General features: G+C 37.1%; 1 protein-coding gene across 3 annotated transcripts in view; it reads left to right on the top strand.

The window, feature by feature from the left end:
• Positions 1 to 25,256, top strand: part of ZZZ3 (zinc finger ZZ-type containing 3) — a 64,085-nt gene that overhangs the window by 8,950 nt on the left and 29,879 nt on the right. For all 3 annotated transcript variants that reach the window (XM_037403784.1, XM_037403781.1, XM_037403783.1), the window contains exons 2-3: positions 19,240 to 19,396; positions 21,786 to 23,347. In XM_037403784.1, the coding sequence (XP_037259681.1) occupies positions 21,837 to 23,347 (1,511 nt within the window). In that variant the 5' untranslated portion in view covers positions 19,240 to 19,396; positions 21,786 to 21,836. The remainder of the gene's footprint in view (positions 1 to 19,239; positions 19,397 to 21,785; positions 23,348 to 25,256) is intronic.

Raw genomic sequence — 25,256 nt, 5'->3', positions numbered from 1 at the left:
ATTTCTCTTCCTACTTTACAGTTAATTTCGAGACTTTTTAGATTTTAAGTCTTATCTCAGTGTGGTTTTTGACATGTAGTTTGATGGTCTTAGTTTTTTTGAACCAAAGAGAATTCTGCAAATCCTCAAGAATCCTCTGTATTTTATTCTCATAAATGGATTGCATTATGGAGTACAGTTTCCTGTCCGGACCATTCAAATTATCCAAGTGTGTAAGTGTAAAGGAATAGATTCCTTGATGTTAAGATCTAGATGGGGGTTTTTTGTTGTTGTTTTATGACTGTCGAAAAAATCCCACACCAACAATACAGGTAATTAATTTCTTGTTAGTATTTGTGAATTTCAGTTATGTCACTCATAATCAGAAAATATTCCTGGTTAATTTCAGCCCAGAAGTGGTTTTATTGAAACTTCCTGTGTTGTCTGAAGGGTTGTGTTTTTTTTTTTTTTTCTTCTATCGAAATTCTGAATGTGGAAAGGGAATCTTTTGCAGGGATATGGAGGTAAAGGCAGGCCAGTTAATGTAATTTTATCCAGTGTGACTCATGTCTCATTGATTTTCCACTTGGGAGGTAACTCTGGTTATCAGACCTTTGTGTCCTGCTTTTACAGTATAGCTCATAATTTAATTTAGTTGCAGTTAGATCAACTGCCTTTTAAAAATCCCTCTTGTTAGACTGTTGTATGTCTGTATTTACTTGGCCCAAGAAATTTCTCAAAAGAAACCATCTGAAAAAGGCAGGAGGTTCTCCATGAGAAACAGGAGAGCTCTGGAGAGGCTTCCCGTGTAATAATCTCAGTACCGTTTTCCGTTTTGATTCATGTCTCACTATAGCTTTGTTATATGATTTGTACCAAATAATCATGTGGCTGTTTCTTCTCATCCTATCTGTTCTGTCAGTAGGCCTGGTATGCAGAATTGGCATGAGTTAGAATTTAAGTTCTGTTTGCTTATCCTCCCTCAAATTTGTCACTTTACTATGTGTGGGCTATAGTTACAGCTTCCCTAGTTGGTTAGCTCTTGCTACTGCTTTTAAACAAAAGTGTACTTTTTTTGTACTTATAACTTAACTTCTGTTGAAGTTTGGACAACTGTTTTTCCATAATGATAAGATGGCAAAAAGAGCCCCAAGGGTTTGAATAGGTAACACATGAGAATATAGGTGGTCTACTTTTTTTTTCCCCCTCTGATGCTTTTTTATGCCTCAGGTTCTGTTAGTGAAGACTTGCATCAGCTGGATTTCAGTTAAATTTTCAGTAGAATTTTTAACAGTTTTATATTTGAGTGAACAGTAAAACAATGAAAATAAAGTAAAACAGATGATGCTATGACCCCTGCTTTGCAGAAGCATACATGAAGAATATTTCCCTCACAGAGTTTACAATTCCAGTATAATATAGGTTATAGCTGGGTAATACAGGTAGATGGAAACAGTGGGATGGTTGAATTATTTCCTGTGCATCCGTTATAAAATATTTTTGTCCTCATCATGGAAGATTAGAGTTCCACGTTAAAAGAAGTAACCGTGGTTCTTACACTCACAAAGCATCAGGGAGAGCCTGAAAGTAAGGCTTCACATTACAGCTAACCTGATCCAACGGCTGTCTGTCACCAAAATACATAGTTGTGACTCCTGCCTTCCACTGGCACCTGTGCTCATTTGATTATTACAGTAAGCCTGTTTGGGGAGCTAAACCAGCAGAAAAATAATGGCTCTCTTGTAGGGATTTGTATTTTCTAAATCAGCTCATTGTGAGATTGGATTGAATACTAAAGCAAATGCATGGGAAAAATCAGGATGATGCGCCTGAGAGTTACAGCGGGGTGGGATTGCTCCTTTTTGTAGATAAATCACTTAACAGTAAAACGAAACCTCACCTGGGAAGTCTTGTTGCAAAATTAAAGAGAGAATGATTGAAGGCTTACCAGAGTGTGAATGGACCCTGTTGATAAGGAGTGAGATGATGGACAGGTGTGGCTTTGCTGTGTTAGACAGATACAGGGAAAGTGGTGCCTTGGACAAAAGGAGTAAAGTAAGGAAATGCTCTTTGGAGAAGTATCTAAATGGATATAAGTGGAGCAGGGTTAGAGAAGAGAGCATTGCAGTTATTAGGATGCAAAATGGTGAGATCCTCATGAGAGTTACCTGCTTGGGGTAACAGTGGAAACCTTTTTAAATCAAGCCAACTGCTGAAAGGAAAAAACCCCTTTGCCATTGGACCTTTGTAACCTTCATTGTCAATGAATGTGCATCCTTCAACATAGGCTACTGGACTGGCGCAACACACTTTTAATTATGGTTCTGTTAACTCACATAGAGATTTACAATTTTACTTCCTTAAAGGCTGTTCAAGTACATGGATGTTGTAGAGTTGTTCTTTCTTATCAGTAAGAGTGAATAAAAAAATGTTTTTAACATTTTCCTCAGCTGTGTGAGGATAATCCAAACTGCATGCATGTAGAACTCCAGAAAGGAAGCAGTGCCCACCTTAGTTGGCATGTGATTTTTAAGGAGGGCTTTTCAGTCAAAATAGGCAGGTGTTTTCAATGTTAGAGGATGGTCACAGTTGTTAATTTCAGTCAAATACTTGTGGAGGAGTGATATTTTAATAAAATTATTTCAGTGATTGCAGAAAAAAACCCCTCTACTCTGGTAATACTCTACAGGTGATACATATCTGATGACTATTTCACTACTGTCTTGAGTGAGAGTTGTAGAAGGATCTGACAAAACTGAGTGAATGGGTGATAAAATAGAAACAGAAACTCATTGTCAGATATGTGAAGTAATGCATAAGAATAAAATAACTTTATGCAAAAAACGCCAACCCTGACTTTAAATCAGCTATTACTGCTCAGGAAAGTATTCTGATAGAGATTTCTGTGAAAGCATCAACTCTGTTTTTGCTAGTTGTCAAAAATAAAAAATAGGGTTGAGTATTCTTAGAAAGGGGTCATAATGTTAAATGTTAGTATTTTGTGGTAAAAATCCATTACATACATAGGTCATGCTTTGAATATGATTATCCCGCACTGATCTGTCTGCTAGACTTAGTCCATAGAAAGGCAACAAGAACGATCAAAAGATTTGGGATAGCTTCTCTATGCGGAACACCAAGGAGAAAAGCCAAATAAAACATCCATTAATTCTGGGGGTGTACAACAAAGGTATGTCCTCACATCTGCCATGCCATACGTGGTCACTGTATTTCAGAACTTTCTTTGTAGATACAGTGAAACTAATTTTTAAAGGTACAGGGGGTTTACGTATTTGTTTTTCCCCTGCTATCAAGAAAGGAATGTGTTTAATTGCTTATTGTTCTGGGAGAGATAATATATCATTGAGTTATAAGGGCTTTGTATATTCAAGATATAATGAAGGCTGCTTAGGGGCTATATTCTTACTGTATTTATTTTTCTTTTTTATGGCTACAGTATTACGCTGTGGGTAATACAGTTATTCATTTTTTTATACAGAAATTTTAGGTGTTCTCCAAGAGAACTGACAATCAGTTATTTTTTTATAATATTTTAAAAATGTTTAAGCAATTTTATGGGTGGCATGGAAATTACATTTGTCAAGTTAATCCTTACTTAATACTTGATTTCAGCTCTTCGGAGGTACTAAGTAAGTAATAAGCATAGCACTTGGCTTGACATAGCACTCACTGTTAAATTCCTTAGAATAATTCTGAAAAAACTGTGCCTTCAAAATGGTCAGTAAGACTTTTTTAGGACATCACTGGCAAATGGTAAGTGATTTATTACTAATAAAAAGCTCTGTAGAGTCTCCTGCTTGATTTACTCTGTAAATGCAAACGTGCATATGACTGTCAAAGTGAATGAATGAGATTTCTAACTTTGTAACTGCTTTTATTGATTATTTTCAAATTTATACTGTGAAAATTCCAAACTCTATCTATGGCAGACTGAGAAAGCTGCTGGTCAGACCGGTTTTGGTCTTGTAAGATAGAAACATTTGGAACACTCAGATCTCTGTAACTGAATACTTGAGAGGGATAAAAATCAGAAAAAATACACATTTTACATTATATTTGTATAAGTCAATATGTAAGTCCATAGTAAATAACTTAGCCATTTAGTCTAAGCTTTATCTACTTTCCTCAAATTGGGTATTTTAAAGTGTGTTGGCATTTGATACAGTGTGTGGGCAATCTGTGTGCATTTTGGAGGCAAAGCCCTTGCCAGTGGAGAGCAAGAACTTAACTGCAAGTGCAGATTTTGTACTGCTGTGATGGGTTAGCCATTTAGGAAATGCTGAGCTCTGGCAATCTGCTCATGTTTGCTTAGGATAGGTATGGTAGCTATATAATTCAAGCTCTCTGACCCAGCTTCTGGCAGCCCCTTCCTGTTGCCTGAATCTGAGGTAAAAAAAATATGCTGAAGGTAGCTCTCTTTTCCTTTGTTCTTATGCTTTGAGAAATTCTCTAGTGGCTGAACCTGGAACTTGAATAGCCGTTTAATGTTTCTCCAGTCCTTTTACCTGCTGTTACAGGGTAATTGCAAGGAACAGTAGGATGAGCATCTCTTTTTATTTCTGGAAATAGATATTATTAAGCATTTTAGATACCATAGCCAGATGTATATTTTTGTATAAAGTGTTAAATGCTCTCATTGTTATTTTACTAAATTGTGGTCATAGTTTACACTGTTACTGGATTAATAACTGATGCAGTATGACATCAGTGAAACATAACTGTAGTCGCGTCCTATCGTCTTGAGACAAAGCGTGAAAGTCAAAACTGTCAGAAATTACTTCAGTTCCAGAAAACTAAAGTTACAAAAGGCGAGGTTTTTGTATTAAATATTAAAAATTTTGAAGTCTCATATGTTCCATTAGGGTGGATACAACTGCAAACATATACCTAGTTTACTGGTACCGAGTGTATCCATTTGAAAAGTCTCTGACATTGAAGTTGGAAAGGCATAAGTTGTTTATGCAGTAGCTTTCCATCATTGATAATACCATGGATATTTTTTTTCTTTATTCCTGGAGCAATGTATGTAGGCAAATTCATAAAAAGTGAAGCAGAAGGGGGAGCTCCAAGTAAAACACAAAAATTTTACTCTGCCAATGAAAAAAATTGAAAGCAGTAAGGAGAAAGGGTTAAAATGAGTTGCTGTAAGAGTTGCATTGGGTATCTAACTTCAAAGCCTTTCCTTTTTGCCAAGGTATTGATATTTATACCCATTTGTAAAAATGAAAAATTAGAATTCTGTTTTACAAACACATCCGTGGGATAGCTTGAATGCTAAAAACACATGGGAGCGCTAGGGAAGGCAGGGGCAATTCATGGAAGAGAAATACACTGAAGTTTAGTAAATAGAAGTGACATACGACTTAAGATAATCCTGAGGTAAAAATAGTTGGAAGCTGGAAAAGTATTGTATACGGCAGCTCTTCCCTAGCCATCTGCTTATGGCTGCTGTCAAAGTACTGACTGGATAGACCTTTGGTCTGGCTGGATGTGAGAAAAGAAGTTTGAAGTTAATAAAGTTTGAAATAATTGATTTGCTTTTAAATTTAACAAGGAAGAAGTTTTGGAAATGGATAGTCATTAACATGCAAAGGGAACTGAATGTGTATGTGCATAGGTGACAGGTATGTTCAGGTGATCAGGTGGTAATTGGTGAGTCCCTTTTGCTCTGTAAATGTAGTGCAACATCTCAATATCTGGAGCATGGAACGTGTTCAGTGCTTAATAAAGTATTTGGCAAGTGGGAAGGGATAATAGAATTGGAATTAAATTTTTCACTTTGTAGGCAGTCATTCATTTTATGCTTGAACAGTGAGCATAGTTTTGAAAGTAAATTGTCTCATATCAGTGCAGGAAATCGTAAACAGAGTATTGCAAAACAAAACAATGCAGAATACCTGGGTATTTATATCACAAAGTTGAGTAAAGGAATCAAAAAGAAAAGCATACAGAGAGTAAACTGTAGTTGTATTTCAGCAATGTGTTGACAGGTTAATGGTGGGTTTAGAGTAACAGTGTAAAATCTCCGAAATGGTTCAAAATGAATTTTTAATCTATAAAATACATATGTTCATCAAGTTAATAAGATACCAGGAGAAGAAACAGCTGATGTGTAGTTGTATGGGTGTGAAAAAATTCTCTTCTGACTGAATCTTTCAAGATCATTAATTTATGACTGAAAGATTAAGAAAGTATGAATCAGACTGGTCTGTGTTTTTACTGTGTGAAGGGCTGATGAGCAAAACTGATGAGCAAGCCTGCATCTAGATGAAAAATGTAAGTTGAGCAAGCCTAAAGATTATTTATCAGTGGTCACAAGAAAAGCAAAGACCTGTAGTTATGGTAGAAAAAAACACCGCCTCTTACTCTGCTGTTTGTTTGTTTGGGTTTTTTTTAGAGTGGTAATATCATTTTATGCCTGAGTGTTCAAACAAGAAAAATGTTTGTGTTGAGAAAGTAAGCAGTAACTAAAAGGCTGAGATTTTAAATGTAAATGCACTCTGAACAGAACTTTTTGTATTTTCCATCAGTCCTGTAAGCATAGGCAAGATAGAACACAGAAAACCCAGGAATTAAAATGCAGCATGTTGTTTTGCAGCGAATGTACTGGCCTGTGAAGACTTTCTGAGCAAAGCAAGAGAAGAAAGCAAAATAGCAATCAAGCGAAACCAAATTGCACATGATGCAATCTTAGTCCTATTTGAATTACTATAAAGTATAATAAAAAAGGGAAATAACCTACCATTGTACTGGTAAATCGAAGAAATTCTGGCCAGCTATCTGATCTGGAAGTAGTTGGATGTGTAGACAAAAGCAGTGAGAAAAAGGAATGTACTAGTTAAACTGGAACCATTCTTAAAATAAAGTTTTGTGGGGGTTTTTTTGTTTTTTAAATCAAGGCCTCTATTACCAGTAGGTATGTGGTAACTAAAAGGAAAAGGTATGCAATAATGTTCATACTGGAAGTTTTGGTTTCTGTGCCCAGAGACAGGACAGCAATCATACATAAATTGGCTGGTCACTGTTACTTTGAGAGCTTTTAAAAAATGCAGTTCCTAGTGCACTTAAAACACCTTCAGTACTTGCCAGTTGAAACTTTAGGAATCCGGGTAAACTGAAATATGCATAATGGTTGTCTTATTCGGAACACTTAAAATACAGACTGAACAAAGAGTGAGAACATCAAACTGCAGAGGGTTATGAAACCTCTCTGCTTAACACGCTCAGTGTCAGTTGCAAAGCGAAATTTGGAAAGAATCTAAGAATAAACAGTAAAACATGGTGAGTGCTGATATTTGTGGTTCTGTCAGGATGCCTAAGCCCTGGGAGAAAATTTCTGTCTGCCTTCAAGTACTTCTGGGGAGACAGGCTCATTCATGGTGTAGATGATGCTGACATCCAGCTCACAGAGGCAGGAACGTGTTCAAAACTGCTTCGAAAGGCTATCTGCAATGTCAAAACTATCATGTGTGGCTAAATGTAGCTAGCAGTTGTGCTGTGTATTAGACCAAAGGCCAAAAAGAGACAATGAATGTAAACAATATCCTGGATGGAAGGCTGAAACAAAAAAGGGATGGGTGTTTTTGCTACCAATTGGTATTTTGACAACTGCAACAGTGTTGTGGTTCTAGCATAGAGGTATAACAGCGAAGCTTTTCAGTAGCTCTATCTCAGACCGTTTCCGCAGAAAATAGATGGTTCTCTGCTGGCTGTGTGCCAGAGACTTGACTTGGTATAACAGTCAGTTGCATTATACAATTTTATGAATATATCAGAGTCAGTCATAACACAGCCACATGAGCATTTAAAAGAGCTAGGGCTCTTAAAAATAACTGCCAATCAAAAAGCAACATAAGGCAAGTCATTTATGGTTGGACTCAATTATCTTTAAAGAGCCTTTTTCCAACCTAAATGATTCTGTGATAGCAGGCTACTACAGTATTTAAACTCAAGGTTAAAGCATAGTTTGTCTTACAAGCTACTTTGTTACTTTCCAGAGCCCCTATCATGTGAGAATGTATCTGTTTGGTTACGCTGTGAGGGGTGCTACAGTTGTATGCGCACCATATGTATGTATCAGTTTATGCAGCAAGAGATGCCTGTAATTGTGGGACCATGAAAATGCACCTTGGTAGAAGACACAGCAGGGCCACAGCATAGCTGTGGCAAGCTTTATTTCTTTTGTTCATAGATGCCAGGATAGTTCTGGATTCTCTCCCCACCCCCAGTCTGTCGAGAATGTGTTTTAAGCATTTAGAGTCATAATTTACATCAACCCTTTAGCTTAGGCCAGAAGATGTCCCTATATTTGTTTACCATTATTGAGTAACATTTGGACCCTTTGACCAACTGAGCAATCCCCCTAAATTTTGCTGGGAATGAAGATCTCATGTGTAAAAAGTTTGGAGCTTTCATGGGAGTTGAAGTCCCCTTTTTAAGAAGGGTTGCAGTTTGAGCCCTGAAGTTACCTGCTATGTGTGGTTTGCTAGCAGTCTAGTTAGTGCACGTGTAGATTGGAATTGGCCACACCATCCTTGAGTTTTGGAGATGACCAGAGGGAGCAACATGAATTTTTTCAAAATGTTGGAGGTGAGGTGAGGTGTCTGGCAGAACTGTGTTGCATTTAGGACTGCAAAGAACCAGCCCATGGGATAGCAGTTTTGCCAGTCTGCTTATAGAATAATATGCTGACCTCCCAGATAGAGTCAAAAGTATTACCAGATGGAAAATAAGTGGTTAAAACATTCTTCATGAATGGAGATAACTGGAAAAACATCCTTCCTTCTTGCCTTTTTTTTTTTTTTTCTTTTTCTTTGGGTACAGTGGGCGTATTTTAAATTTTGAGGGCAAAACTGAGTACAAAAACATTTTAATTCTGATACAACCCTCAAAATACTTTACAGGAACCATTGCATGCCTCATGCTCCCATTTTCTAAACTCTCTGGTATGCTACTTGCTTTAGTATCCATGCAACAGGATTTCTAAGCACAACCCATGCAGAGTACCTGGTTGTGTATATGTAGTGCTGCTCTGTTTTGTATGTCAGTGTTTGTCTGAGGCTTATATAGCTGATGCTGTAATTTTGCATATTAAAAAGTATATTAATTGGTGTATTTGAAATGCGTGCCTTTGACAGAAAGTCATCTGGGATAAAAATATATTCTGCACAGTATTTCATACAATATACACATTACAGTGTACTTCATAGGGTAGCATGTTTGCAGTCACTTCTGAAAGTAAATCAGAGTAGATATTTCTGGTGCAGTGTTCTACAGAAATGAACAGACTGGTTTATCTTGGAGCTTTTAAGAAATTAAGGAGCACTGGTTTTCTTCATCAACTTCCTTTTCATCTTTAAGCTGTTAGGGTTATAAAGTAAATGATGACCCCTTACAATTGCAGCCTACCTGTAGGAAAAAAGAAATGTCTTTTTGTGCTTGATATTTTCTGCATATTGCAATAACAACTTCATTAGGAAATAAGTAATATTTTTCCTAGTTATTGGTATAAAACTATGTTCTAGCTGTGTTTAAGAGGTCAAATATTATTGGAGTCTATTTTGCTAGAATAACATTCTGAGAAATGGTTACTGTAATCAAGTTAGTGTAATTAATTTTATAATGAGCTTTTTAAGAACCTCTTTAATTTAACGTATCTCAAAGATGTTAGTCACATGTTTTGGTAATCCTGCACTGGAGATGTTCTTGGGATAAGAGCAAAGCTATTTAGCAGCTGAATGGTTTCACATGAAAATACAATGTAGTGGGACTTTTACCGAGGATGATGTAGTGGTGTGGATAGGTGGAGTGAGAAGGATGTAGACTGATGGCCAATAAGTGAGGTTTAAGTGTGATTTTTTGAAATGGGACGTAGAAGTTATTTGTGTAATCTGTTTTTTAGTTTTCTTGGTAAGTTAATTGCATCAGAAAACAGTCACTTTATTGACTGATCAGTAAGTTCAGTAAGGGTGTTTAGTTAACACTACTGTCTTCATTCATGCTAAATGCAATTTGTATTAAATGATATCAAGGTGATTGATCATTTTTTTTTTTTTTGCATTTTCTAATAAGTTAAGATGAAGGAGCACACCGGTGTTGAAGTGTGGAATGTAGTTTGCTGTTCTAGGGCTGTGGTACCACCTTACAAAGTTCACGTATTCACCTTTGGTTCTGGCCATATGATACCACTTGTGCTGCAGCACATTGTCCTCTAATATGGCCCACAGGAAAATTGATCCACCTGGACCCAGATGAAAAGAAAAAAAGAAAAGGTGTTATTTTCATCTAAGACCTACTTGTAGTTTCATTTCGTAGTTCCATGAATATTTGTGTTGACAGAGTTGTCGTAAGTATTTGTGACAGATAATTGGGATGGGTACTGCGGTGATGTGTATAGATTAGTTGTGACTAGGTAAGATTCCAGATTCTGCCGGTCTGCGTCTTCCAGTTACTTCTGCTTCCAGTTTCCCTCTTTCACAGTTGTGATCTTTCTGTCTCATAGCAGTTCTTCAGGATTCCCAGTCTGTGCCTTTCTCCAGTCAGCATCCACTCATTTTGCTAATGTAGCCACTCTCCTTACCTATCCATTCATGTTTGGCATTCGCCTTAGTCTGCCTTCATCACAGCTCCGCCAGGACTTTTGTTCTCAAGCAGACGCTTCTGTGCGTCAAATTCCAATTTCTTACTCCAAAACACTGAGGTAGAAAAACTTACTGAAGAAGTCAGATGTGCCTTAAGCACTAAGAGGGTTTAAAAAATGTCCCTATTTGTGCACAGAAATGACTAATTATTTTGACTGAGAATTGAGAGGAGAGGCAGCAGGGTGGGAATATCAGTTTGAGGCAGATGCTTCAATGTATGATTTCAGTGCAAACTAATTTGGCCAAGATACAAGAAACTGAAAGCAATTTAGGGTTTGTCCGTAAGGAGAAGAAATTTGATAGAGTGGTTACTTTTCTAGAGTTCTGCTGTACAGTTACACTGGTATAATTCATATTTAGCTTTATATGAAGTAACCTTACAACCTTATCTTGGAATGTTTGACTGGAAAGGGGGTGACACCTCTGTTGTACCCATCCTCCCAGTAAATTTCCTCATGTTGGTAGCCCAAAAGAGAAAAAAAATGCTGTGAGCCATTTTCATAACTTGCTTCTGACTGGAAGGGATACAAAGGAACAAATGTGCATTGCTAGTCATTGTCATATAACTTGTTGGTTTGACCATTTTCTTTATTTTGTATTTCTAGAGAAAGAGAAGTCAATGTAAGAGTGTTGGAGAGGGGGAGGGTAAGCTTTTGTTTGTTTTCACACATCCTATTATTTAAGTACCAGAATCAGCTTACCCTTACTTCTTCCCCTCCCCTGGAAGAACTGGAAACAACTTTTTCTGTAAGAAGGTTCTCTCTAAAGATTCCACCCCACCCCCCCGCCCCCTGCCCCTTATGTAAGAATAAGTTGTGTGGATTGGTGAACCCATCTATTTTCAGGAAGAAAATGAGTATACTGAACTACCTGTTCTGGTTCTTTGCCAGTTTTAGTTTTTGGTAAAGCGTGTCCCTTGCTAGTTTGCTGGCTTATAAAACCTGTTGATACTTTTTTCTTACTCTTCTTAATTTTTCTTTTTTTCCTTATTTACTCCTGCTATCCTTATATATAAAATAAAGTAAATATAAGTAGTCCCATTCTGACAAACTGTAACTTGACTATATGTAATATAATCTTACTGTGTCATAGATGGCTGAAATCTCAGAGTAATTCCAGACCATGGAGCCTCGTAATATATATTTATTTTTACTTCTATTGCATTTAAACTTCCATTATAGCTTTAAGCTGCTTATTGTTATGTATTATTTCACGTAAGATCTTTGTAATGTCTTTTGGTGGAGGTTATTTCTATCACTTGAAAGTATTGCTTATTTTGATGTCATGTAAAATGAGAAAAATGTAGTGCCTTCTCCAGAAAACTAATTTCTTGCTACTGTAGTTCTGCTAAGCTCAGTATGTGTGGGAAGAGATGCTGGCGTACTCTAGATGTGATAGACTGGTGAATATAATTTGTTAAATGGAATTCATACCTAATTTAGTAATACTACTTTGCTGGGAAGTGATGTGCTTTGTATGTGGAGATAAACCAAAGTCCCGATAACCTGATGTCTGTGCAAGTTCTCTTCTGTTCCAAGATGCAAATTTTTTGTCTTGGGCAAATGTTTCTCTAAGGGATTAGATTCTGTTTACATAAATAGCTTCAGCAGTCTTCATTTTATACAATCACCATTCCATTTTTTAAAATGTACTGTTTTAAATAACTTACTACTGCTCTGCAGAGAGTTTAAGAATCGCTATTTTATACCACAGAGATACAGTGGTTTCATTTTTAGCTTGTCACCTATCAGTATTCTTTTCTTTTGAGATACACACTTAAGTAGTACTATGCATGCTTAAAATGTATAAAGTCTAGGGGTTTTTTTCTGAATCACTGAAATAATGTGGTCTGGAATGTATAGCTGATAAGAAGAAAGATAATGGTGTAAAGATCAGGATGTCTGTAGGCAATCTGAACACAAAAGCTTATTCAAGATACCTTTGGTGTAATTCTCTGTGGAAAATGCAAAGATGTAGTTTTTTATTCCCCCACCCCTCAAGGGCAGTATCAAGAAGCTTATATGGGGTCCTGCTAATGAGTAAAGATTGTGTGCATGCATGGTGAGTGTATGGATGCAGTAATTGGTTAAAAATCTATGACATGCTCACAACAGAAGGTAATGGCAAACAGGAGATCCGTGATAAATGTTATGTTTTTTCTTTGTTAAACCCCTTTAATGTAGAAGACCGAGTAAGAGATACAGGGTCAGGTCAGACTCAGGTTTTGTTTACTGTGATTGAGTCTTGGGAGAGTAGAATCTTGAGACTCTCAAGAAACTTGAGAGAAGCCAGTTTTGGCCATCAGTTTCATATCTGCACTAAGATAGACCAGTAGCAAGTTCCTAGTGAATTACTGTTTTCCAAAATGTAAATAGTGGCCAGTGGCTCAGAGTGGTTTCTGAGAGGTTCTGAGGTCTCAGAAATATGACAGACTTGACTATATTCTTATGTTAAAGTCACAGTTATTTTAATAGAGTTATGTTATGTGCATTATAACAGAGGTCTAGAAAATCATTAGGTCAATGGAAGCAGGATTTCTAAATTAAATAGTTTGGGATAAGATACAGAATGAGTGTACATTGTTTCAAACTAGCTAAATTATGCACAGTCTTACATTCTCAAATCACACCGTATTATTGTCATTGGTGCAGATTTGTCTTGATTTTTTTATTTCCCAGACAATGTTCTGCTTTTTGGTATTAGAAAGGTGTATGTAAAAGTGGTGTTTCTTCTGAGGTCTTACAATTTGAAAAAGATAATGTGAAATGTGACACATTTTTAAAACAATAAAATACAACGTTTTGAAAAAGGAATATATATTAAGGACTCCCAAGTTCTGATGACAGAAATAAGTACGATCAAAGAGTCTTATGCCTGAAATAAAACATTCTGCAATATTACTTTCAGCCAGAGACAGGCAAGGTCCCACAGATCTAAAGCAGAAAGAAAATGAAACAGGAGAGGGCAATTATGTATGCATCCTGTTTGCTCTTGTAAATGGTAACTACACCGATAACAGATAATGTTTCTGAAGTAATTTTGGGATTTACTGCAGTATGGGACTGGAATGCTAGTGCTATCAGGTATCCACAATTGCAATAACTGAACACTGGAAAAAGTTTTAATCTTTATTCCCATGTAGTATTATCTGAGGATGAATGGAAACTGATTGTTAGATGAGACTCAGAAGAACCGGAAGAGAACGGATCATTCTTTTCAGTAAGATGATGATTCACTAGATGAGGTGAACAAACTATTCTGTTTTCTAGAGCAGAGTTGTGGTGGAAGGCTGTAACTGTTGTCCATTTTCGTAAAATGGTGACATCAAATAATTGTTGGAGACTTTTTCCTGTTGCAAGAGTCTGCATGTGTCCCCTGCCCCAAATACATGATTTTTTTTTTTTTTAGTTTGTTAAATGTTGTATGTAATGATAATACATCCATCATAAGTACCAAATATATAAGAAGTACCATCACACAATTATAGTAGAGGCTTCTTCCATTGCTTTGCAGCTTTCAGGTCCTGTGTGCTGATAGACCCAGTATGTTCATATATTAACTTCTTTTCTAGCTTAGGGCCACATTGAACATACTTTTAACTGCCTATGTGTTTTATAATTCTTGGGGTTCCTTTAAACAATCGACTTGTAGTTGGTTCCCAGATAGCCAGTACTGGTTTAACCCAGTGAAGAATTTGGTTATTCTGTGTATTTAGGAAGGAGTTTACTCATTGTTGTCTTTAACTGTTGGTTTCCATCTCTACGTACGTTTGTTTCCTCTGTTGCTAACAGTTTTCACACACGCAGTTCATCATTCACTAGCTCTGCTAAGTGGGCTTTTGGTTAAGTTAAATAAAAATTCTAGTGTAATTATATGACTACGGTGTGTATCAGTAGAGTCCGCCTAAAGCTATGTAACACTTTTAAGAGTTCTCAAATGCTAAAATGCATACCCTGAAACTCCATCCTGTGCTGTCATCAAATTCTTGATTGTATATGGGATGTATGGTCAATTTCTGTAAGCAGTCGAACTTCAGTCTCGCTCTGAAGAAGTTCCATACTGATTAATGTATGACGGTTCCCTATAAGGTTTCAGCATCATCACTCACTGGCTGACTTCTTACGCAGGTCCTTCCTCACCAGAGACAAATTCAGAGTTTCTTTCTTACTTCAAAGCTTTGTCTCTGCATTATATTCTGCTTTCATTTGTAACTTCTTCATTTATAGTGGGCTTTGCAAACCAGACCATTTTGTTTCTTAGCTGATTCTTCTCTAGACTTTGAGTCTTTGTTATAATATTTTTTTTCCTAAATGTTAATGTGGCTCCTAGGGTCACAGGCTGGTTTGCATTGGAAAGGACCTTAAAGATAATCTAGTTCCAGCTGCACTGTCATGGGCAGGGACACTTTCCAATAGACCAGGTTGCTCAAAGGCCCCTCCATCCTGGCCTTGAACGCTTCCAGGGATGGGGCATTCACAGCTTCTCTGGGCAACCTGTGCCAGTGTCTCGCCACCCTCACAGGAAAGAATTTCTTCCTAATATCTAATCTAAATTACCTTCTTCTAGTTTAAAACCATTACCCCTTGTCCTGTTGCTACAGGCTCTACTAAAAATTCTGTCTCCATCTTTCTTATAAGCCCCCTTTAAGTATTGATAGGCCACTGATAAGGTCTCCCTGGAGCCTGCTGTTCTCCAGGCTGAGCAACACTGACTCTCTCAGCCTGTTTTCATAGGAGAGGTGCTCCAGCCCTCTGATCATCTTCCTGGCCCTCCTCTGGACTTGCTTCAACAGGTCCATGTCCTCTTATTTTGGGGGCCCCAGACCTGGACACGGTACTCCAGGTGGGCTCTCACAGGAGCAGAGCAGAAAGGGGTGCTGGCCACGCTTGTTGTGATACGGCCCAGGTTACAGTTGGCTTTCTGGGCCATGGGTGCACATTGTTGGGCCATGTTGAGCTTCTTGTCCACCAGCACCCCCAAGTCCTTCTCCTCAAGGCAGCTCCCAATCCATTCTCTGCCCAGCCTGTATTGATAATGGTGGTTGCCCTGACCCAGATGCAGGACCTTGCACTTGGCCTTGTTGACTTCATGAGGTTCACAGGGGCCCACTTCTCAAGCCTGTCAAGTTTCCTCTGGATGGCATCCCTTCCCCCTGGCATGTCAGGTGCATGATTCAACTTGGTGTCATTGGCAAACTTGCTGAGGGTGCATCAGTCCTACTGCCCACATGCCAACAAAGTTGTTGAACAGTACTGGTCCCAGTGTGAACCCCTGAGAAATGCCACTCGTCACCAGTCCTCACTTGGACATTGAGCTGTTGCCCACAGCTCTTTTCAGTACGACTATCCAGCCAATTCCTTATCCATTAAGTAGTCCACCCATGAAATCCATGTCTCTCCACTTTAAAGACAAGGGTATCATGTGGCACAGTGTCAGAAGCTTTGTACAAGTCCAGGTAGATGGCATCAGTCGCTCTTCCCTCATCCATCAATGCTGTAACCCTGTCATAGAAGGCCATCAAATTTGTCAGGCATGGCTTGCCCTGATCTTCTGCTATAGCAGGTGCTTCTTCATTCGCACAGTCCCTGCCTTTGCCTCCTGCGACTTGGGCAGTGTGGCTGGGTTGTGCTTTAACCCCAGCCAGTAACTAAGTGCCACGCAGGGACTCGCTCCCTCCCTCCTTCCCCACCCCAGGGAGCTGGGAGGAAAATCGGAAAGGAATGCGAAACTCAAGGGTTGAGATAAGAACAGTTGAACAATTGACATAAAATAAAAGCAAAAGAACAACAACAATAATAATAATAACAGTTATAATGAAAAGGAGGGAGAAGAGAAGAGGAATGAAATCCAAAGGGAAGGAAGAAAAGTAGGGACACGCAATACAGCTGCTCACCACCTGCTGACCGATGCCCAGCCAGTCCCAGAGCAAGGATCAGCAGCCCTGCCCACCCCCCCACCCCCCCCCCCGCAGTTTATATACCGAGCATGCCATCCCGTGGTATGGAATACCCCTTTGGCTAGTTCAGGTCAGCTGTCCCAGCTGTGTCCCCTCCCAGTCTCCTGTGTCCCTCCAGCCCTCCCACCGGCAAGGCCTGAGAAACCAAAAAGTCCCTGATCCAGTACAAACACTACCTAGCAACAACCAAAAATATCAGCGTGTTATCAACGCTGTTCCCATATCAAATCCAAAACACAGCACTGCCCTAGCCACCAAAAAGAAAATTAACTCTATCCTAGCCCAAACCAGGACATGCTGGAACACTTGCTGGTGAAGACCAAGACAAAAAAGTAGTTGAATATGAAGAATGGCTTAGATGTAAAAGCCATTCCCTTGCACTCCATATTCCAGCTCATAAATATCTCCTAAAATGAGTGGTTTATGAAACATTAAATTAACTCTTCCATTGAATTTCTTTGCCGTGGAAGATGTGGTTATGTCTAGATGAAAAAAAGTGATTCTAATTGGTTATGAAAAGTAAAGAAATAATAGTTTAATTTCAAGACAGTTTTTCCAAGGAAACTTCTGGGAGAATTTATGTAGTTGTTTACTTAGTAAGCTCTTGTGAATGTTGTTTTTTAGTTTTTAAGCAGTAGTTAAGGTGCAGTCAATTCAGTGTATCCTGATTAAAGTCCACCATCCCATACCCTGACCCAAAACAAAACAAAAAAATCTATCGAGGTGGAACTTTTTCCCCCTGACCTTCATTTCTCCTTTTGTGATATTTACTTTTTTTTTTTTCTGTTTCTAAAATGCTCTTGCTCTCCCCGAAGGTCACTAGGCACAGCAGGGGTTGTGTCTTTCCTGCTGTGAGTAAAACAGGGTTTTTTGGGGGGCAAGAAAATTAGGGGAGATAATGCGTACAAATCTGAGGAAAGTCTGACATTACTATCTTAGGTGTTCCTGAGGCTGTTCTTACTGACTGGCTTGCTTCTGTTTGACTCACTGTGATACATTGTTTCAGGCTTTTTTATTTATTTTGTGTTTTACCAGATACGGAACTGTGGGATTTTTGTTGGGCTACGTTTTTGGGATTTTGCAAAAAACTGTCAAAATCTCTCTTTACTTTTGGTATCTGCATGTGTCTTTCCTGTCAGTTAAAGGGATCTATAGGGAAGGTAACAATGCAAGTTTAAGTAACTAAGAGCATACCAGAATAGTAAAAACAGAAGAAACTTGATGGCAGGGGATGACAGGCTGAACTCACTTGATACTGGAGCTCTTTATGGAGTTCATCTCTCACTGTTTCTGGTTCCATTCCTGGTACAGCTAAATTTCAACTGTTCCTTTTTGCTCATTCCTTTTGGTTATTTACCTCTTGCATTTTCAAGTCTTTTTCCTTGCCTTCTTATTTTTCCATTCTTTTTTCTTTATGACAGTTCTCTGCTGTTTGTTAAATTAAGAAATTCCACTGAATAATTGAAATCTAATTTAATAATGATTTAGTTATCCATGTAATAGAATTTATGTTACTTCATGTAACATGATTGTAGAAATACCTTTTGTTATTGAATTTCACTATAACTAGACATAATTTATCTCTTCTCTCTTACTTGGCTAAGTTTATACTTGGATTTGTTAACTTCATGGGGAATTCATTTTCTGTTCTTACCAATATGAAATCATAAGTAGGTTGAAAGTAAAGAAGACAATTTCCAAAGGCTTTGGACATACATATTCTGAATATAATAACTGTGTAGAAAGAAAAATGTGGAGAAACTTGTCAGCTTGTGTTATGCATCATGAAGTTTCTGAATGGTCAATATGAAAATAAATTTGCTTATGTAGTTACAGAATATGAAGAAAGATTCAGTAATCACTATTCTCTAGTGATTTATGGTGCCTTCATAATACTGGATGTCCTTAAATGAAATGCGATTCCTGGTATGTTTTTTCAAGTAATAGCTGTTGGGCATTGGCACTAATGCCCAAGCTCTGGAGACAACTGAAAGCCTTGTCTGGCTTTTGGATCCATATATTTATTTGTCTTTCAGTATCAAAATTGGTTCACTTCCACTATAAACAAAGTAGTATACATTGTTTTCCTTGGGTGAAGAATAGGTTTAATGTGAACTCTGGAAAGCATTTCACTCCTGTTTATGTAGATAAAGGTTGTTCAGGGATTTGGAGCCAATGTAAGTTTTGAGTTCTGCTTAGTTGATTAAAATTAAATAGCAGAAATAATTTTTTTTTACTGTGTAACTAATTATAACATATATTTGACAATGCGTTTCATAATTCATTAGTGGTAATATCTTTCACTACTTGTTTTCCTGTGTCTCTTCAGATATCTTCTGAGGTTTGAACACCCTAATGCATGGCGCTCTATTTGAACAGAATTCATTTGCTTGCACATCTTTAGTTGTGATATGCTGAATCACTTAAAGATAACCAAGAAAGATATTTTACATTTGAAACCCAAATTAGCATTTCACATTCTTAATTACTTTATAGCAGACTGTTCTTTATGTAGGACACTTGTAAAATTGATAATTGCTTCTTTAAAATGCTGTTACTCTTTATGTGTCCTGTTGCATTCTTCTTAATTTTTAATGGAATAATTTCAATGTTTTATTGATGCCTTTGTCTTTTTCTCAACAGTTTTCAAAATCTTGTTAATGTGATGACATAAACTAGTAAAAAGGCATGTGGATTACATCATGGAAATCAGCAATGGTGATTGATATTATTCGAGTGGCACAGTAAGGGTCTACTGTATGAAATGTCAGAAGTTTATATTTCTTCTGGTTTTGCAGTGGTAAGTTTGTTCATTTTGTACTAAGTAAATAATAACTTTTTAACTTGTTATATAAGCTATATTTCTTTAGAAAGTAACATACCAGTAAATCAATGAAGATTTCTATCTTGCATATTATTTCTAATGTCTCTCAAGTTCAGAATTACTTACCAAAGTGTATATTGGAATCTGGTTTATTTTATTGGTATCCATTTGAAATGTAAGTTACTCGTCCTTAACATGTGCTAGCCTTTAATTAAACCATCTAGGTGAAATGGAATATCTAAATGACCCTGCTTTTCATCTTTGGGTTCATCCCCAAATGAGATCACTCCAGAAGGTGTTGAGCTTGTGTATAAAAGGGGAGAACATACAGACAAGTTTATCCATGTAGAAAATAGGTATAAACAATCATTATAGACAACACAGTGACATGGTTTTTTTCTGTCTTTAACTCAACTACTGATGCTTTGCCTGTTCACTCCTTACTGTATTATTTATATTTTCTCTTAAGACAGAGTTCATTGGACATCTCACACTTTGTCCTGCCTTGTTACTTTTAAACAAGCAGAACGGAAGTTAGTACAGTAGCAGTACACACAGTGTACCTTTCCAGGCATTCATGTAAGGCAGTGGGAATAGCTAACAAGCAGGAGGGTTGTAGCAGCACACATACAATGCAGTTTTCCAGAATGTTTGAAATTTCCACTTTGTAATTGTCTTTTCTTCATTACAGAAAATGATGTGCTGTCTTATACAGTTGTTTCTGGAACTATACCAAGCAATACTTCTATACTTCTAGGATGCATTAACTTTCATTAAGAAATACTACTTGCATTTTGGATTCCTAAACAGACAATATAGTAATTGTTGTCAATCATCAAAAATATTTGTACTGCTGAAGAACTGTACTGGCCTTGTCCCATTCTCTTTTTTGCTCTAGGACCATCTGACACCCAAACAGTAGATTTGTGAGAATTCATGCTGTTTTTTTTTTTTTTTTCCTTCCCTCACCTTTGCTGAATATGAGAAACACCTGTTGAAACAATTTTCTTCTGTTTGTCATTTTCAGCCTTTCTAAATAACACATAAAAGGTTTGATACTCTGTATTTGAAATTTGAAGTCTTCACATATGTCACTTGAACAGATTTTGTATAATCTGGAATTTGGTAGATGGAAAAGGAAAGGCATGCCATTATGTACAAATGTGAATCTGTTCATTGTCATGGATATTATGACAGGTTTGTGGTGGTATGCAGTTTGACAGATTGAATTTTTAAAGGTGAAATTAATAGAAGGATAAGACTGAACTGATTTCTATTAAAAATGTTATTTTGAGATTGGGCAACTTGAGTACTCCTACATCTCGCCCTGAAATCTGAAATACAGACACTCTCAAACTGGATGTTTTAAACTTTACTTTGAGTCTGAATTTACTTAAATCCAATGTATGTGATGATTCATTTCACCAACTGTATGAAAAGTTTAAAAATGGAAAAGGCTTGGGAAACAGCCTTTTAGTACCTCAGAGAAGATTACTGAGAAGATAGAGCCAGGCTTTTTATTGACATAAATGATGCAAAAATAGGGGAGGCCCCGCCTGGGTATTAGAAAAAATTATTTTCACTACAAGGACAAGGTTGCCCAGAGAAGTTGTGGAGTATCTGTACTTGGAGTTTTTTAAGACTCAGCTGGACAAATCTGAGCTTAGTCTATATGTTCATTCGAGCAGGAGGTTGGACTAGATTGCCCCCCCAAAGTCCTTTTCAACTTGAATGATTTTATAATTCTGATTCAGGCATTTTGTTTTATTTCAGTTTTACTATTAATGACTGTAACTATTTTTTTTAACTGGTGTGAATTATTTTTTTTTAATCCACTGTTAATTTAAATTGCAATTCTGTTTTGTTATTTTTGAGCAATTTGGTTTTTTTCTAAGCAACAAGTGAGTAAACATATGATTTTAATGGTTTCCTTCTTAGTATGTCAAACCATGTAACTGGAAACTGGGATATTAAGACCGTGATATGATACCTCTCATTTGACCAGACAAACTTAAATAATAATAGATTATATCATATGTACAGTGCATAAAGTAGTGTATTTTAGTAACTGGAGCCTAACTGGAACATTCCAGCCTTATATAAGCCATAAGTATGAACAACATTCACAAACAAGCGTTAAAGCTAGAACGACCACAGTAACCGAGTCAGCTACTTTGGAGCTTAGGTGGAAAACTTTTTTAATGCCATAAAGAAATACCACAGAAAGAAGGGGTATTAATACATTGCATAGACATATTAAGTTTTACATTAGGTACATTTCTGACAATGTATTCTTCAGATTTGCTATGTCTGTAGGTGTTTTTTAAATATTTTTTCTGATTGTTTTGTTTACCTTTTTTTGAAGGTTTCCCAATGAGTGGATCATGATGAACATACTTTAGGGACTTGCCATAGTATGGCTGCTTCTCGATCTACTCGTGTTACAAGATCTACAGTGGGTTTAAATGGGTTGGATGAAAACTTTTGTGGTAGAACATTAAGAAACCGTAGTATTGCTCATCCAGAGGAAGTTTCACCCCATCCTCAAATACGGTCAAGGTCACCAAAGAAGAGGCCGGAGTCTGTGCAAACTCAGAAGAGCAGTAATGGTGGAAGAACTACTGATTTGAAACAACAGAGTGCTCGGGAATCATGGGTGAGCCCTAGAAAGAGAGGGCTGTCTACTTCGGAAAAAGATAATGTTGATAAACAAACTGTGGAAAATTGTGAAAAAAAACAAGCAGAATCTGTTTCACCAGTTTTGAAAAGAATTAAGCGCTGTCTACGTTCAGAGGCACCCAACAGTTCAGAAGAGGACTTGCCTACTAAAACAGAGAAGGAGTCATTGGAGCATAAAAGCTTAGTGTCGGACAATGATGCAGTCTCCACAGGGACTAAGCGAGCTTGTCGATGTCTTATATTGGATGATTGTGACAAAAGGGAAGTTAAAAAGGTGAATGTCTGTGCAGAAGGATTTAATAATTCTGCAATAGTTGATGAGATCGCAGGCTATCAGACTGTCAATGGAGTTGGTGAGAGAGACTCAAATTCTCTTAACTGTGATGACTGTCAGCTTGATGGGAACACTAAGCAAAACAGTGCGGGTTCCTGTACACCCAAGGACAAAACAGTAGCAGAAAACGGAAACTCATTTGCCCATTCTTCATTGTTGCTTAATAGCAGCAAGGAGGACAGTGTTGTAGACCATTATGTGCCTTGCACAAACTCTCAAGAACAGGTAAAGTTAGAGGACCACAAAACAATAAATGACTGCTTGCCTGAGGACCATGCTCATCAGGCATACGAGCCAGCCACAGGGTCCTTTTCTGAAATCCAGTCATCTTTGTTAAGGGATTCGGAGGAGGAGGTAGATGTTGTAGGAGATACTAGTGCCTCTAAGGAACAGTGTGCTGAAAACACCAATAGCAACCCGAATACTCATCATGACAGTGCATCAATCTCAGGTGAACCTGAACCACATTCTTCAGTGCTGGACTGTGTTTCAGCTCAAGTGACATCTATGTCAGAACTTCAAGAACACAGATACACATTGAGAACTTCACCACGAAGGGCTGCCCCTGCCAGAAGTAGCCCTACTAAAAATAACTCTCCTTGTAGAGAAAACGGACAGGTTGAAGAAAATAATCTCAGTCCCACTGAAAAGAATGTACCTGTAGGTATTAATAATATCAATGGATCTCCCAAAAAGTCTGAAGAAATTAAACAGAATGAAAAAGAGAGAAATTGTAATACGGGAGATCATGGGAGTGATGGACTAAGAAAGCCACTTTCTGAGGCTAGGCTTGTTGCTGGATATGTACCATCTGCCAAAGAGAGTGCCAACATCCACACTGCAGAGGATGATGAGGAAGAGCCTGATGTGTATTACTTTGAATCAGATCATGTGGCATTGAAACACAACAAAGAGTATGTGTAACTATGGTAACCATGAATTCTGCTTTTGTTTCTTACCAGAAATATATAAATTAATATGTATTTGAAGTACATTCACAAAAAATTAAGGGCTTTATAGTTTTCGTACTCTCTGGTCTTCATTTTACTTCCTTGTTTCTACCTCAAACAAAATTAAACTATTTAATATGCAGTATGGTACAGCAATGTGGTTTATACATTCTAATTATGAGTTCTTTAGCCAGAACTTGGTTGTTTTTTTTTTTTTTTTTTTTTAAAAAACACATCTCGTCTCTTTTTTCTAAAAAACTAGCTGGAAACAAAACCGAAGGAATTATAACCCTTAATTAGAGTTGAGTTATTTATCAGCATATCCAATAGGCACAGCACATACAGCCTATGAAATTGTCATTCCGTTGTACACAGAATTTAAGGCTAGATACCTGTTTTCAGAGTGTCATGGGAAAGACTTAGCATTATTATATTAAGGAAGATAAACTGATCAAATGCAGCACTTTGAGAACTTTCTACAGAGTAAAATATGTTTGTACTGCTGTTCATATTCATTAAGTGTAAATACATAACATGTATTTAATGTATGAGATTTAATTTCTAATTATTATTAGAAACAATCACTATCTTGGTTTTATGTCTGAATGTCTATCAGTAGAACTGTGGTAATAATACATTTGTGGTAACTGTGAAGGAGACTCTTGAAACAAAAGGGCAATTTTCTCAGTGAAGAAAGTTTACATGGAGAAAATTTGTCTTTAGATGATAAATCAGGCCACAGTTTTTATTGCACAGTCTTTGTTTTGCTGTTTTGACTTCCATGTTTTGTTGTTTAGTAGATATTCTATTTGTTGTGAGTATAGAAAGGCCAAATAGAGATGATCTTCAGTTTGATTCATATGAAGAGTTAAACCACTGCTAACAGTTTCTGTAAATCATCACAGCACAATTATTTTGAATGGGCAAGGCACAGATGATTGATTAATCCAGCAGAAGTTTGACTATTATTTTTTGTATTAGAGTTGCATTATTTCTATAATGAAATTTTGTTCAGTATTGGATATGCATAAATTATTTTAATCAGATAAAATTGTGAATTGGAGCATGGTTCAGGTAAACTATGATTTCAGAGTAACAATGAAATATCTGCAGTTTCAGCCATCCGCCCAAAGTGTATGGACACTTTCCCTGGTAGATAGATTTCTGTTTCCTAAATTGTAAATGGGGAAAAATGGACTGTTGTGTTTTGACAGTTTTTGGATGTCTCTGTATCTGTATGTAGGATGACTTTAATAATTAGGTTAGTACAAAGATACATTAGTAATGTGTCTCTTTTTTTTGTTATTTATTAGGAAAAGAATGATAAAGATCATACCAGACTTTTAGATGTAGCCACAATTTTTACTTCTTTCAAATTAATCATGTCTGAAATACACAGCTTTTAAAAATCAAAACATGCAATTGCATTTAAATGCTGTAAAAATAGCAGTAATTTTTTCTGTTCTTACAAGTAAACACAGATCTAAATTGTTCTTGAAAAATTTCAGGAACGTGCCCTAGTGTTAGCTTTTGAATATACACAATTGCTCTGAAGATACAACTAGTTGTTTATAGAGTTGCCAACCTGGTTGTGAGAGCTAGTTAGGGAGCTTTTGAAATTGCAGCTGCCTGAATGCAGAATTCCGAAAGCAATGCTGTTATTTTTACCCTGTCTTAAATTTTACTGATTTTTGGTGACAATAGTCAAAACTAGAATTTTCTTCTAGATAAGAAAAAAATAATACCTATTTTTCAGAAGGGAAGCATGCTATTGAAGGTAGTGTTAGCTGGTTGGGTTTTTTTTTCCCTTTAAAGTTGTTGATATAATTGGAAAATTAGGGACAATCTTTTTTTCTTGTTGTTTATATTTGCA

This window comes from Falco rusticolus, chromosome 11 (genome assembly GCF_015220075.1).
Source record: "Falco rusticolus isolate bFalRus1 chromosome 11, bFalRus1.pri, whole genome shotgun sequence".
In the NCBI taxonomy this organism is placed as follows: Eukaryota; Metazoa; Chordata; class Aves; order Falconiformes; family Falconidae; genus Falco; species Falco rusticolus.
Note: the sequence above shows the minus strand (reverse complement) of the source record. Positions and strands in the feature narration are given on the sequence as shown.